General features: G+C 48.7%; 1 protein-coding gene across 6 annotated transcripts in view; it reads left to right on the forward strand.

The window, feature by feature from the left end:
• Window positions 1-12,713, forward strand: part of NTRK3 (neurotrophic receptor tyrosine kinase 3) — a 386,931-nt gene that overhangs the window by 127,436 nt on the left and 246,782 nt on the right. For all 6 annotated transcript variants that reach the window (XM_058736651.1, XM_058736645.1, XM_058736646.1 and 3 more), the window contains exons 9-11: window positions 5,847-5,870; window positions 7,297-7,358; window positions 8,425-8,527. In XM_058736651.1, the coding sequence (XP_058592634.1) occupies window positions 5,847-5,870; window positions 7,297-7,358; window positions 8,425-8,527 (189 nt within the window). The remainder of the gene's footprint in view (window positions 1-5,846; window positions 5,871-7,296; window positions 7,359-8,424; window positions 8,528-12,713) is intronic.

The raw sequence follows: 12,713 nt of genomic DNA on the forward strand, positions 1-12,713 counted from the left end.
CGAAGGCGGTGGTGAAGATTAGCTCGCCCATGGTGGATTCATCCACCTCCAGTACTGACAACCGTGCTTGGCACAGAGTAAGCCCAGAGTACCGTTGGTTTTAATTTTTTTTTGAAAACCCGCAAGGGCACCTGACAAGGGGATCTATGTTGGGGACAAAACAAGATCTAAAGGTGAGGGTCTCCTTTCCTGACTCCTCATGGTCCTGAGACCCATGGGAGAGATTTGATTGGAATGAATATATTTAATGGGACATTCTGGAAATGCAGAGGCTTCCATCAGTAAGGATTTTCTCAGTAGGACATTAAAACAAAAATGTTCTGGAAAAGTTGTGTGTGTGTGTGTGTGTGTGTGTGTGTGTTTCCAAACTGTCCATGCTGAACAGAGAGAAGCACTAGAATATTCAGCATGGCATCCAGCCTTTGGTGAAGGAGGTCCCTGGAAGGATTGGTTAGAGAGGATGGTTCAGGAAGCATGGAGCTCAGTCCTCTTTGAGGTTCTAGGACCTTAGAGGGGGTACCAGAGGGGATCAGGGCATAGGAGTGGGAAGCCAGGAAACATCAGGGATTCACGTGTCCAGAGCGGAGGGCCAGGAGAGGCTGGGGGTGACTGCAGGGTGGGCTGTAGTCTGGGAGAGAATGTGAATTGGAGATCCTTAGATGTGATAGAAGGAGGAATGTTGTTAAGGGGTGTGTGTGTGCGTGTGTGTGTGTGCATGTGTTTTCCTGCACACGTACAACAAACATCTGAGAACCCTTGACAGAATATTTAGGAATAAGTGAGCTGCCATAGCTCTTAAATTCTCATTTTTTACTTGGCCGGGAAGTCCAGTTCCTTCACTGAGATTTTTACAACAGCAGAAGCAGAATTCCCTCGGGACCCTGGGTACAAACGAAGGGAGAAATCATTGCCCTCGAGCTCCCGGCCTCTGTCCAGGCTGGTTTCCTTGCCCTGAGGAACTTGTGGAGACCAGCACGTGGTCACAGGCTGCTGGTGCCCGGTCCAGGGGCGGGGGGCAGGGGAGCGGGAAGGAGGTGTTCCTCCCCGTGTTTGAGTCCCCGGCAGCTGAGTGCAGGGGTGCTGGGACAGGGCTCCTGTGCGGGATGCGCGGTGAGAGCGGATGCTGTGGCATGGCCTCCCCGCGCCCTTCTTCCAGCTGAAGCTGGGGCATCTGTTCTCGCCAACAAGTCTCCGTCCGGCTCTTTGTCTGGACGCAGGCTGCTGCCTCCCTTCTCCCTTCTCTGGGCCTTGTCGGCTTTCCCTGCAAGGCTCTTCTTGACGCGATTTGGGACTGGAGGGGGTGCAGTCTGGGACTGGGGGAGCGTTGCACACATGCCCATGCCCGCCGTGGTCATGCTCAGACAGCGCTGTGGCATACGGGTCCGGTCATCTCCCCGGCTGCTGGTGGGGTCAGAGGTGAGGACCACTCCTGGTACAGCTGTCCTCTTCCAGTGCAAAATTCCAGGTTAGAGGAGACCCATGAAGTCTCCCTGTTCCGAGGCTCACGTGCTTCCTGGACGGGAGAATGTTCCTAGGCTCCAGCAAGGGAGCTAAGCACGGAGGCTGACTGGGAGATTTCGGGGTTCACAGATGTGGCCAAAACATTTGGCTGACCTGAGACTGTTCTCTAATAAATGGGAGCCTTTGGATCTGGCACCTCTCTTTCCTCGGGCTCTGAAACCAAGGGTAGAACCCCTTCTCCTCCATCCTTCCCACAAATCAGGCATTTGGTTACGTGCAATTCAGAAAAGGTGGTAGCATGATGGGCAGGCTCAGGAATTTGGAGAAAGCTCCCTTGGTCTTCCTCAAATGGTGCAAAATGGACCACAGACAGGCCATTTATTTTCATATGTATATATAACATATATATTAATCATGTGTATGCAACATATATGTTATATGTATCATACATATGTGTATGTTAATTTAAGTTAAATTAAGTTCAATTAATTTAAGTTCAATTAATTTAAGTTCTAGTTAGTTAACGTACAGTGCAATATTGGTTTCCAGAGTAGAAATCAGTGACTTACCACTTAAATACAACACCCAGTGCTCATCACAAGTGCCTCCCTTAATCCCCATCACCCGCCCAGCCCACCCCGCACCCACCTCCCTCCACCGGCCCTCAGCTTGTTCTTTGTCAGTAACAGTCTCTTGCGGTTTGCTTTGCTCTATTCTCTTTCCCCCCTTCCCATGTGCTCATCTGTTTTGTTTCTTAAATCCCACATATGAGTGAAATCATACGGCATGTGTCTTTCTCTGATTGACTTATTTCGCTTAGCGTGATACATTTCTAGCTCCATCCATGTCACTGCAAATGGTGAGATTTCATTCTTTTTGATGGCTGAGTGATAGCCATACCACATCGTCTTTATCCATTCATCAGTCGATGGACATTCGGGCTCTTTCTATGGTTTCGCTATTGGTGATAATGCAAGCCATCTGTTAATGGTACATTCACTATAAATAGGACTTTCTCTAGACTCCTTCACAGAAAGCATCACTTTCTCCACAGGTAGAGAAAAAGATTTGCTGGTGTATGCTTAATGAGCCATAATTATAATGACGGTGAGGACTTCGCCAGTGAATGAATGAATGAATAAGTGAATGAGTTGTCCTTATTTTTCAGGGTGTGGTAGGCTTGTGGCAGGAGTAGATGTAATATAATGCAGTGGTTCTCAGAGGGACCAGCAGCATCAGAATCATCTGAAAAGTTGGTAGAAATGCAAATTGGCAAGACCTTCCCCAGACTTCTTGACTCAGAATCTCTGGGGTGAGGACCAATAATCTAGGTCTATTAAAAAATATATATATTTTTTGGAAAAAAAATTTTTTAAGACTTTTAACTCTTCATTTTGAAACAGTTTAAGATTTACCCCCAAAAGTAACAAAACAGTGCAAAGAACCTCCTTGTACCCATCGCCCAGCTTCCCCAAATGTTAGCATCTTACATAAACACAATCCCATGTGCAGACGCAGAATATTAACACCAACACTGCTATCCCATCTACAGACTTTATTCTTTATTTTTGTCCACTGGTGTCCGTTTTTCTCTAGGACCCAAAGCAGGGTCATAACACTGCACGTAATGCTATGTCACCTTAATCTCTTTCAGTCTCTAGGTTCCTCAGTCTGCCTTTGTCTTTCCTGAGCTGGACACTCTTGAAGAATACTCACTAGTTATTTTGTGGGCTTCCCCACAGTTTGGGTTTGTCTGCTCTCGTCTCACAATTCAATATGGGTTAATGCATTTTTTGGCACGAGCACCACAGAAATGATGCCGTGTCCTTTCAGGACATCATATCAGAGGGCACGTCTGTACTTCTTATTACCGGTGACATTAACTTGGTCGACATCGTGTCTGCTATGGTTCTCCACTGCAAAGTGGTTTTTTTATTATTTAAACAAAGTTTTTTTTTTTTTTTTTAATATTTGAGAGAGAGAGAGAGAGAGAGAGAGAGAGGTAGGGAGGGAGACAGAATCCGAAGCAGGCTCCAGGCTCTGAGCGATCAGCCTGGAACCCGACGCAGGGCTCGAACCTAGGAACCATGAGATCATGGCGTGAGCCGAAGTCAGATGATTAATCGACTGAGCCACCCGGGCGCCCTGCAAAGTGATTTTTTTTCTCCCTTTGTAACTAAATGAGTATAATATTTTGAAACTTTGTAAATGTCTTGTTCCTTATCATGCGTTCACACGTTAATTTTAGCATTCATTGATGGTTCTTGCCTGAAACGGTTATTAACAGTGGTTATTTGTCAGTGGTAATTTTTCTAATTCTGTCATTCCTTCTGTATTTATTAAGTGGAATTCTACTGTAAGGAAGAGCTTTCTCTTCCTCCCCATTCATTCAGTTATTTATTTATATTGGTATGGACTCATGGGTATTTATTTTGTCCTATGACTTATGATGCATGTAGTTTGCTTGGGCTATACCATAAGGGAGTATCACAGACTGGATGGCTTAAACAAGAGACATTTATTTCCTCCCAAGCCTGGAGGTTAGGTGTCCACAAGGTTGATGCCGTCTGAGGCCTCTCTCTTCCTTGGCTTGCAGACAGGTGTCTTCTTTATTTCTCTTTAATTTTTTTTTTTTTTTTAAATTTTTTTTTTTTCCAACATTTTTTATTTATTTTTGGGACAGAGAGAGACAGAGCATGAACGGGGGAGGGGCAGAGAGAGAGGGAGACACAGAATCGGAAACAGGCTCCAGGCTCCGAGCCATCGGCCCAGAGCCTGACGCGGGGCTCGAACTCACGGACCGCGAGATCGTGACCTGGCTGAAGTCGGACGCTTAACCGACTGCGCCACCCAGGCGCCCCTCTTTAATTTTTTTTTAACGTTTATTTATTTTTGAGAGAGACCGTGCACGAAGTGGGGAGGGACACACAGAGAGAGGGACACACAGGATCCGAAGCAGGCCCAGGCTCTGAGCTGTCAGCACAGAGCCTGATGCAGGGCTTGAACCCATGAACCACAAGATAATGACCTGAGCCGAAGTTGGACACTTACCCGCCTGAGCCCCCCAGGCGCCCGCAGATGGGTGTTTTCTTTCTGTATCTCTATGTGGTCTTCCTTCCATGTGTGTCTGTGTCCTCATATCCTCTCTTAGAAGGACACCAGCCGTACTGGATTAGCTTCCACCCTAATGACTTTATTTTAACTTAATTACCTCTTTAAAGACCCTGTCTCTCCGTGCAGTCATGTTCTGAAGAACTGGAGATTAGGATCTCAACCATATGGATTTTGGGTGGAGATAATTCAGCCTATAACAATCCATGACTGTCTTTATTTATATTATTGCTTAACTGTCCCAAATTTGGTCATTGGAAGCTCCTTCACCTTGGCTCCTGTGTTCTTTGCCCGTGCCCCCATTAATTTGGAGCACTTTCTTACTTTCCAGTACTATGAGATATTCCAGGTACATCTTATGCTTCCTCTGACCCAGGCCTGAAATGATGCATTTCTCCAGGAAGCCCTCATTCCTTTGATTGGAGAAAGATAGTGCTCATGCCCTAGATGGTCCTATTCCCTGCTAGAATTTGAGAATCTCTGATAGAGTGGTTATGAGCTCAGACTTGGATTTGAATTCAGCTCCTTCTGTGCCCTCTTGGATGAGTGAGATGCGGTTCCTTCCTTAACCTCTGTAAGCTTGTTTCTGTTTCTGTTAAACGGGGATAGTGCTCTCCACCTGCTGGGATGCTTGTAAGGATCGAGCGATGTGTGACATAGAGCATGTAGCTCAGCCCCTGGCTCATAATTGATGTCTCATAATGACGAGCTTTCACTGTTAGGTGAGCCATTTCTAGAGGCAAAGATCCAGTAGCACATTTTCGTCCGGGGGTCGGGCAGAGTCATAGAGGGATTCCCAGGAACGTCTCCGGGACCTGCCAGAATAAACTCCACGTGTCAGTTTGAGGAATTCAGTCTTGGGGTCATAGCTGCTGGCATTTTCAGGGAAGGTCCGGGGAAGCCCACCCGTGCAGCATTTCTTCTTGGCTCTGAGGTACCACCAACACCCCCAGCACTCTGGGTACCCGAAGGACGGAGCACCGTGGGTGAGACGTGTCTCGTTTTAATTTTCCATCTCATAGGCCCCAGGTGGTCCGGGCCACCTCCCTCGAAGCTAGCAGCTTTCTCTCTCCTTCCTTCCCACTTGGAAGACCACCTCCTGAAGGGGTTGTGTAGTGTGGAGGAGGGGTGGATATGCCAAGGAGTTTAGTTTTCAGTTGCCGGGTGACGGGGGAATCATGGCGAATGGGGGAGGTCGCAGCTATTAGGAAGCTAGAGTGCATCTGTTCTGGTTTTTATTACACTTGTTAATTATCTCTTTGTCTTTTTTGCAGAGAGCACGGATAACTTTGTCTCTAGTAAGTCTGCTTTACTTTCTGCTTTGGAACTGATTCATTCTGATACTTTCAGTAATTATTGAATCCACCTAGCCCTCTTTCCTATTCCACGGCCGCCCCCAGACCCCTGGCAGCTGAGAGCATCTGAGTGAATTGTGAAGGTCAGCCGGAGAGTAGAAATACCTCTTAGGAAGCTCCAGGTGCACACCTCTTGGGCTCTTGGCCTCAGTTTCCCCCAGGGAGTTCTCGGAGGTCTGAGCCTGTTGTGGGTCTCCCTGCCTGGATGGGAAGGAGGGATGTGGGGTTTCATATTCCCGGGTAAGAACCCTGTTGGTCAACCCTGTTCTTGTGGAGAGAACGGGGAGCCTCTACACCTGTGTTCCTCACCTGCTCTGAGGACCCCAGACTCTGGCTGGGACTCACCTTGTGAGTGATTTACCAGCTCTCCTGTTAGGCTTGTGTGTCCTCAAGTGGAATTATCGAGGCTCAGTTTATAAGCAGTTTGGGGCTAGGACTAGACAATGTGGTGTTTTGCTCATGGACTGTGGGGAAACCTGTATTTATTACTTTTCCTTCTGTCCCCTGTGGGAGAGCAGCAGGCACTCATTTCTGCCCTGTGTGTGGGCTGAGATAGTGGACAATCCTACCGAGCGCACCCCTTACTGTTTGGCACAGACGTGAAGATCGTCTGTGATTCCTTTATTTGTCCTTGATCTGAGAGGACTTGTCATCTCACAGAATGTCCCTCCAGAGATTTCTGAATTGGGGCCGTTTCGTGGCCAGGAGGTGATTTGAGACAGAGGACAAATGGACACTTGGCTTCCCGTCCAGGCTTTGCTGGGAAAAGGTGGTGCCTCCTGGTCAGATGGACCTTCTTGTGTCTTACCCTGAGCTGCCATTGTCCTGACCTCTGCGGTAGGGGAGCGGACACCGGGCTGTTCTTGGAGCCGCGGGCCTCCTGGGTCTTGCTGAGGAGTAAAGAGAGAGAGATCGAGGAGGGGCCCTGGGGAGCCCAGGACAGGAGCAGGAGAGCCCACAACAGAGGGTAGCCGAGCATCAGCACCAGCTGCCATCACCACCAAATGTGCCCAGTGCAGACCCTGGCCGGGATCCCAAACCATTTTTTCTACCCCTTTGTACCTAATAGTTCATGGCCCACGTGGCCCAGGTGACATTGCTTGTTCTGGAATGGGGGCAGGGGGATGGCAGTGAGGGTACTTTATTCCTTGCAGAGTTTGCCCTTGAGCTGTCAGCACCAGCTAGGCAGCCCGAAGGGGCCTGGTCCCTGGGGACTCCTGCAAAGCCTGAGGAGGTCCGACAGTCAGAGTCTGGCTTGAAGGGGATGTTCTCCAGCAGGAACTCCTGAGGGGTCCTTGAGATTCGGGCGGGGACTGTGGCTGAGACCAGTGAGAGCCAACCTCCTCCTCCTCTTCTGTTTGGTTTTCAGTCTACGATGTGAGCCCCACGCCCATCACTGTGACCCACAAACCGGAGGAAGACACTTTTGGGGTGAGTCACTTTTTGATCAAGGGGAAGGTGTTCACTAAGGAAGTTGTTTTCAGACTTCGTTTTAGTAGCTGACATTTTACCTTGCTTGGAGCCTGTGTATACAGCAGAGAAAAGAACAAAACTGTGATGAATGACCTCCTTTCAGGTGTTTGAAACCTGCCTTGTTTGATGAGAATAAGTCATTGTTTGAGGAAGTCTTTGAGGAGCCGCTGTAGGCCCTAGGGCTCCGAAGAGAATGGTTTGAAAATCCCCGCTCTGTTAGGAGCCTGGATGGGCCTGATTTGAAGGGGACGCTAGCCACTCAAGTCTCCTACGAAAGTCGAAGTTGCTCAGAGCGTATCCTTGGGTGGGTTTTTCAAGCCCCCCACCTCCCCTGCCTGACTCTCAGAGCCAGAGATTTCTCTGGAGAGGGGAGCAAAGGGGGCTTTTTTAGAGTCCAGATCTCCTAGAACGTTCTGGATAAGAATATTCTGTAAAGAATGTCATTGTGAAGGTACAGAGTTTTTTGTTTGTTTGTTTTTTGCTTTTTTTGTTGTTGTTCATTAAAATAACAAACAGGGGCACCTGAGTGGCTCAGTCGGTTAAGTGTCTGACTCTGGACTTCAGCTCAGGTTATGATCTCACGGTTTATGAGTTCAAGCCCCACCCTGGATTCTGGCCGGGCATTATGGAGCCTGCTTGGGATTCTCTCTTTACCTCTCTCTCTGCCCCTTCCCTGCTTGTGCTCCTTTCTCTCCCTCTCTCTCTTTCGAAATAAATAAACTTAAAAAAAAAAAAAAAAAAACGACAACAAACAACGGACAGACCCCTCTGAAACTGCCCTTGCACTGTGGATGATGGCTCCCAGATGAGAGGCTGAATCATGGAATGTTCTCTCATCCAGTTGGGGAATTAATTTTCTTTTAATGTGCTGAACGTCTCATGAATTACTGCTTCTAAAGACTTCACTCAAGTCTTTACAAAGTCCTGAATGGGCTGCAGCTGTGCCTGCGGTGGGACCGCTTTCATTTGGGCGTATGTGGGTTTCCCGTGACTGTTCTCAACCGTCTGCTTTTGGCCCCTCCAGGTATCCATAGCTGTTGGACTTGCTGCTTTTGCCTGCGTCCTGTTGGTGGTTCTCTTCATCATGATCAACAAGTACGGTCGACGGTCCAAATTTGGAATGAAGGGTAAGGTGGGATTTTCATTTGCAAAGGTCTCGTGGGGGAACCGTGGTTCCTTTTGATCAAAAGATGCTGTTTTAATTCTCCCTTCGCTCTCCAGGAGGGCCTGTCTGGTAGTGTGCTTAAGTGGTCCTGGTGGAGACGCCTGTCTACACCTTATTATTGGTAGTGATGGATTGGAAGCTGTGTTGGTGTCTGCGGGGGCCAGACTGTGGGTTGCCTGGTTTTGCCGTGATTGCCGGAAGCATCGCGTAGCTGGGCTGCTGCGTGAGGGTAGTTTGTGAAGGCCGTTGGTAAGAAAAAGGACTCCTTGTTGGAGTCACTTGGTTTCTCTCTTGCCACACTTGCCTTGGATTTGGGATGAGAAGGTACCAGCACGGCTAGATGTGGGGCGGTGGACCCTGGCTTTGGGAGGTTGCCCGTGCAATGGCATTTCCGCACGTAGCTCTACACAGGGTCCCGGAACGGATGCCAAGATCAACATGGTTGCTGAATCTGCTGGCCAGCTTCCACAACGCCGAGGACTCAGCCCGTTATGGCCAGGGTGGGCTGTGCGCTGAGGCTTTTCCACCAAGGCTCAGGGTGGGGGAGTGGCACAAAAGGGGTTAACATGGTGAATTAGCATCCATCTGCCCAGTCCCAGGGATGGATCAGACCAGATGGCTCCAGGGAGGCTGGGTACCAGTTCTCAAGCAGAAACTTGAATTTCAGGACCTCTTCCCCTCTGGGGTTTCCTTTTATGGCTGGTGTCAGACGAGAGGTAGGTAGGGAAGGATGATGAAAAGGTCCAACAAGCTGGCAGGTTGCTAGCTAGGATCCAGGTTGGGGCTTTCTGGTGAGAGTATGGCATCCACAGAGATGAATTTCTGCAGCTTCTACACGTGAACTGGTATCTGTGGTGAGGGTCCTGACCTCGGGACTCTGGGACTGAAGGAGGGCACAAGAATGAGATCTCCAGGGACTGTGGTCCCCTGAACTCATGCACATGTTTGATTGTACGTGGCGGTGGGGTCGCAGGGGGTCTGGAACGGAACTAGTCCCCCTCTTCTGTTACACTCTCAAAATATCCTGTGACTCCCCCAAAAGTTGAGAATGCTGATACTCAGCAAAAGATACCTATAGAAAAATAGAAAGATGGAAAAGAGGAGGGCAGACTACGGGCTTCTTAGAAGCTCCCTGCCTCTGTACTCTCTTTCCGTTCTTGATTAAGCCGAACAGGTCACAGCGAGGCAAGCCAGGTTTTCTTGAATCATACGACATATTTTGAGCCGGAGAAATAACGTGTGCAGGCCAGTTATAAAGAGGGGATGGAAGTTTGACCCAAAGCCCCATGACTTCAGCAAGATCAGACCACTGGGAGGCACCTTGATTGGAGATGCTTCATCTGCGCGTGCTCCCCTGTGCCAGACAGGGCTTCACAGAGGATGAAAAGCACTGAGTGAGCCCCGAGCCTTCGATCTTGGTGTAACCCTCGGGCCCCTGGCTTTGGGGCCCCTGCATAGACTGTTGCTTGTGCAAAGGTTTCCGATCGTGGGAGGAACCTTCTTCCTAGCTGTTTCTCCTTCCACCTGAGAAGACATCAGGGCCTTGACCAAAGGGAAGAATGGGGCATTTCTGCTCCTCGCCGAGGAGGCACGCCACCAGCTGAGACCCTGTGACATGCTTGGCAGCACTGAGAGAGCAGATTTTTCCTATTAATTGTCATCCGGTTTCTGGAACAGTGTGTCCCCATGTCGGATGGATTAGGCAGCATCCAGGGCGGTGCCTTCCCCTCAGCTGTCCTCGGAGCCTCTCTCTCAGCCCCTGCTCCCCTCTCCGGGGCTGAGCTGCCTCCTTGGCCCTGGATGGCCTAGGAGAACACGTCCCCATAGGTGGGAGGGGCGTGTCCCCTACTTGAGAGCCAGGCAGCTTGAGGAAGGTAGGCTGTACTTGGAGGCCAGATGTGGGGGTGGGTTCCAGGCTAACCTTGTTGAGGATTAAGCCTGTATGTCTCTGCTCTCATTACTCCTGATTACTTGGGTTTGGGCCCCATTTTAGGATGAGTGAGTAGATGCCCCAGGCTGCATACACCCTGATCTTTTGTTGCTAGTAGGCATCCCAGTCCGGGAAAGAGAGTGAAGGTGTGGGTACCAGGAGCTCCCCACTCCACCTCTTGATATCCACCCCATGCTCAGCTTTGAATGTTCAAATCTCAGTTAGACTCTGCAGATGCCATTTAATTGCTCTTTGTTTTTAGCAGTTACTTAACCCCTTGCAGCATCTCTTGCCTTACTGGATTGCTGAGTGTTGAGATTTACGTGTAATTGGCATATAAAAGGGGCTCTGGGGATGTAATTTCCCCCCTTCTTTTCTTTTTGTATAAGCCTTTCCTGGCTCCTTTTATTGTCCTTCTAGGAAGGGCTGTGCTCTTGACTCAGTCATGCCCTCCTTTGTTACACGCAGTATTTAGTAAGGATGCTTTTATTCTGTACTAATCCCAGTGCCTTGTCATTCCTTGGCACACACATCATCTGACTGTCCTGCTGGACCAGAAACCACAGATCACTCGGCCCGGGATGCCTGAAACTTCGCACAATGTCTGACAAATGCTTGTTGAACTTGAAATAGATGAAATAGATGACTGTATAGTTAATCATAAAAGAAAGCACAGCGTGTGTGTAACTCAGTAATGGGCTAATAAGGGCGACTTTGGCAATTGGAGGTGTCAGGGCAGTGGGAGATAGAGTGGGGATAATGGGGGAAACTCAGAAATAATACCCAGTGTCCACACCTGAGGGCCTGGAACACATTGTGTGGACGGGGAGGGACTGTTAATGTGAACCTTTCTTCCTTTTGAGAAATAAGAAAAAATACAGAAATGCGAAGGTTGGTATAACAAATACTCGTATTCTGACCACTCAGAATAAGTAACTTTTACTGTTTTGTTTTTATATTCGCATGGAATGTTTTATTCTTAGAATAAAGGGAGGAGACATTGCTGACCGACGAAATTTGCTTTAGCTCTCTCCTCTGGTCCCATGCCCAAGGCCGAAGGAGTGTCCCCATGGACAGCCACCAACCTGGGCTTCGTGTGTGTCCATCAGTCCACTGTGTTTCTCCCTCTCCTTGTGTCTCTACCCTCTTTCTCTGCTGTCTCTGAGCACCTGCCTTCCCCCCTTTGACCCTCTCCCCCACCAGCTCACACCCTGCAGGCTGCCTCCACCCCATGGTGATGCGAATGGCCAGGGTGGCAACCAGTTCATTTTTACACTTCTGTGTGTATATACACATATACAGATGTATTTTGTTTGTTCTTTTACGGGTCACGAATTGCACCCATAGACATCTAGAAAATGAAAGTGTATATATTTCTTACATCGATCTTATTAATAAATTTGGACAAGAGAACTTGTGCCAAAATAGTTTTAACCAGCATGATGAAAGACTATAACACACCCACGAGTGATCACGTACAGTATGTGATATAAACCAATATATACTGTATACGAGAAAGTATGCACATACATACATGTGTGGATTTATGTGTGCATATATGTGTGTACATTTATAAAACACATTGTGTGTGTGTGTGTGTGTGTGTGTGTGTGTTTAAAGTTTGTTTATTTTGATAGTGTGCACGCATTTGGGGAGGAGAGAGAGAATCCCAAGCAGGCTCCTGTGCCGTCAACACAGAGCACAACACTGAGCTCGAGCTCATGAGCCGTGAGATCATGACCTGAACCCGAATCCAGAGTCAGACAGTTAACTGGCTGAGCCACCCAGGCACCCCAGACACCTCTTTACTTTGATCACCTGCCATCTTGTTCATCAGCACTGGCTTGAGGAAAGGTCACATTCGCGTGGGAGTGCATCTCTTGGAATCACGAAGGTTTTGAAATGATTCTGAGCTAGAGCAGTGGGGGTTTCCTTGGGCTGTTGCTGAAGCCCAGTGTGACTTTAGAGCAGTGGGGGGTGATTGTTTCAGTGTTTGGTGTAGTTTGCTTTGGGAACTGGCCTTCAGAACAGAAGGCGGTGCCCTCCCCCACCCCCAGCAGGGGCAGGGACCTGGAGGCTCCCTGCTGTGCCAGGGTTTAACTCTTGGATTGCTGGATCCTGGGATGGTTGGGAGAGGCAGGGCAAGGGCCATGTACTGGGAGGTAAACATATACAAACATTTCAGTATTTTAAGAACTAATTGTATTGTGCCAGTGCG

The sequence above is a fragment of the Neofelis nebulosa genome, chromosome 7 (assembly GCF_028018385.1).
Source record: "Neofelis nebulosa isolate mNeoNeb1 chromosome 7, mNeoNeb1.pri, whole genome shotgun sequence".
Taxonomy (NCBI): Eukaryota; Metazoa; Chordata; class Mammalia; order Carnivora; family Felidae; genus Neofelis; species Neofelis nebulosa.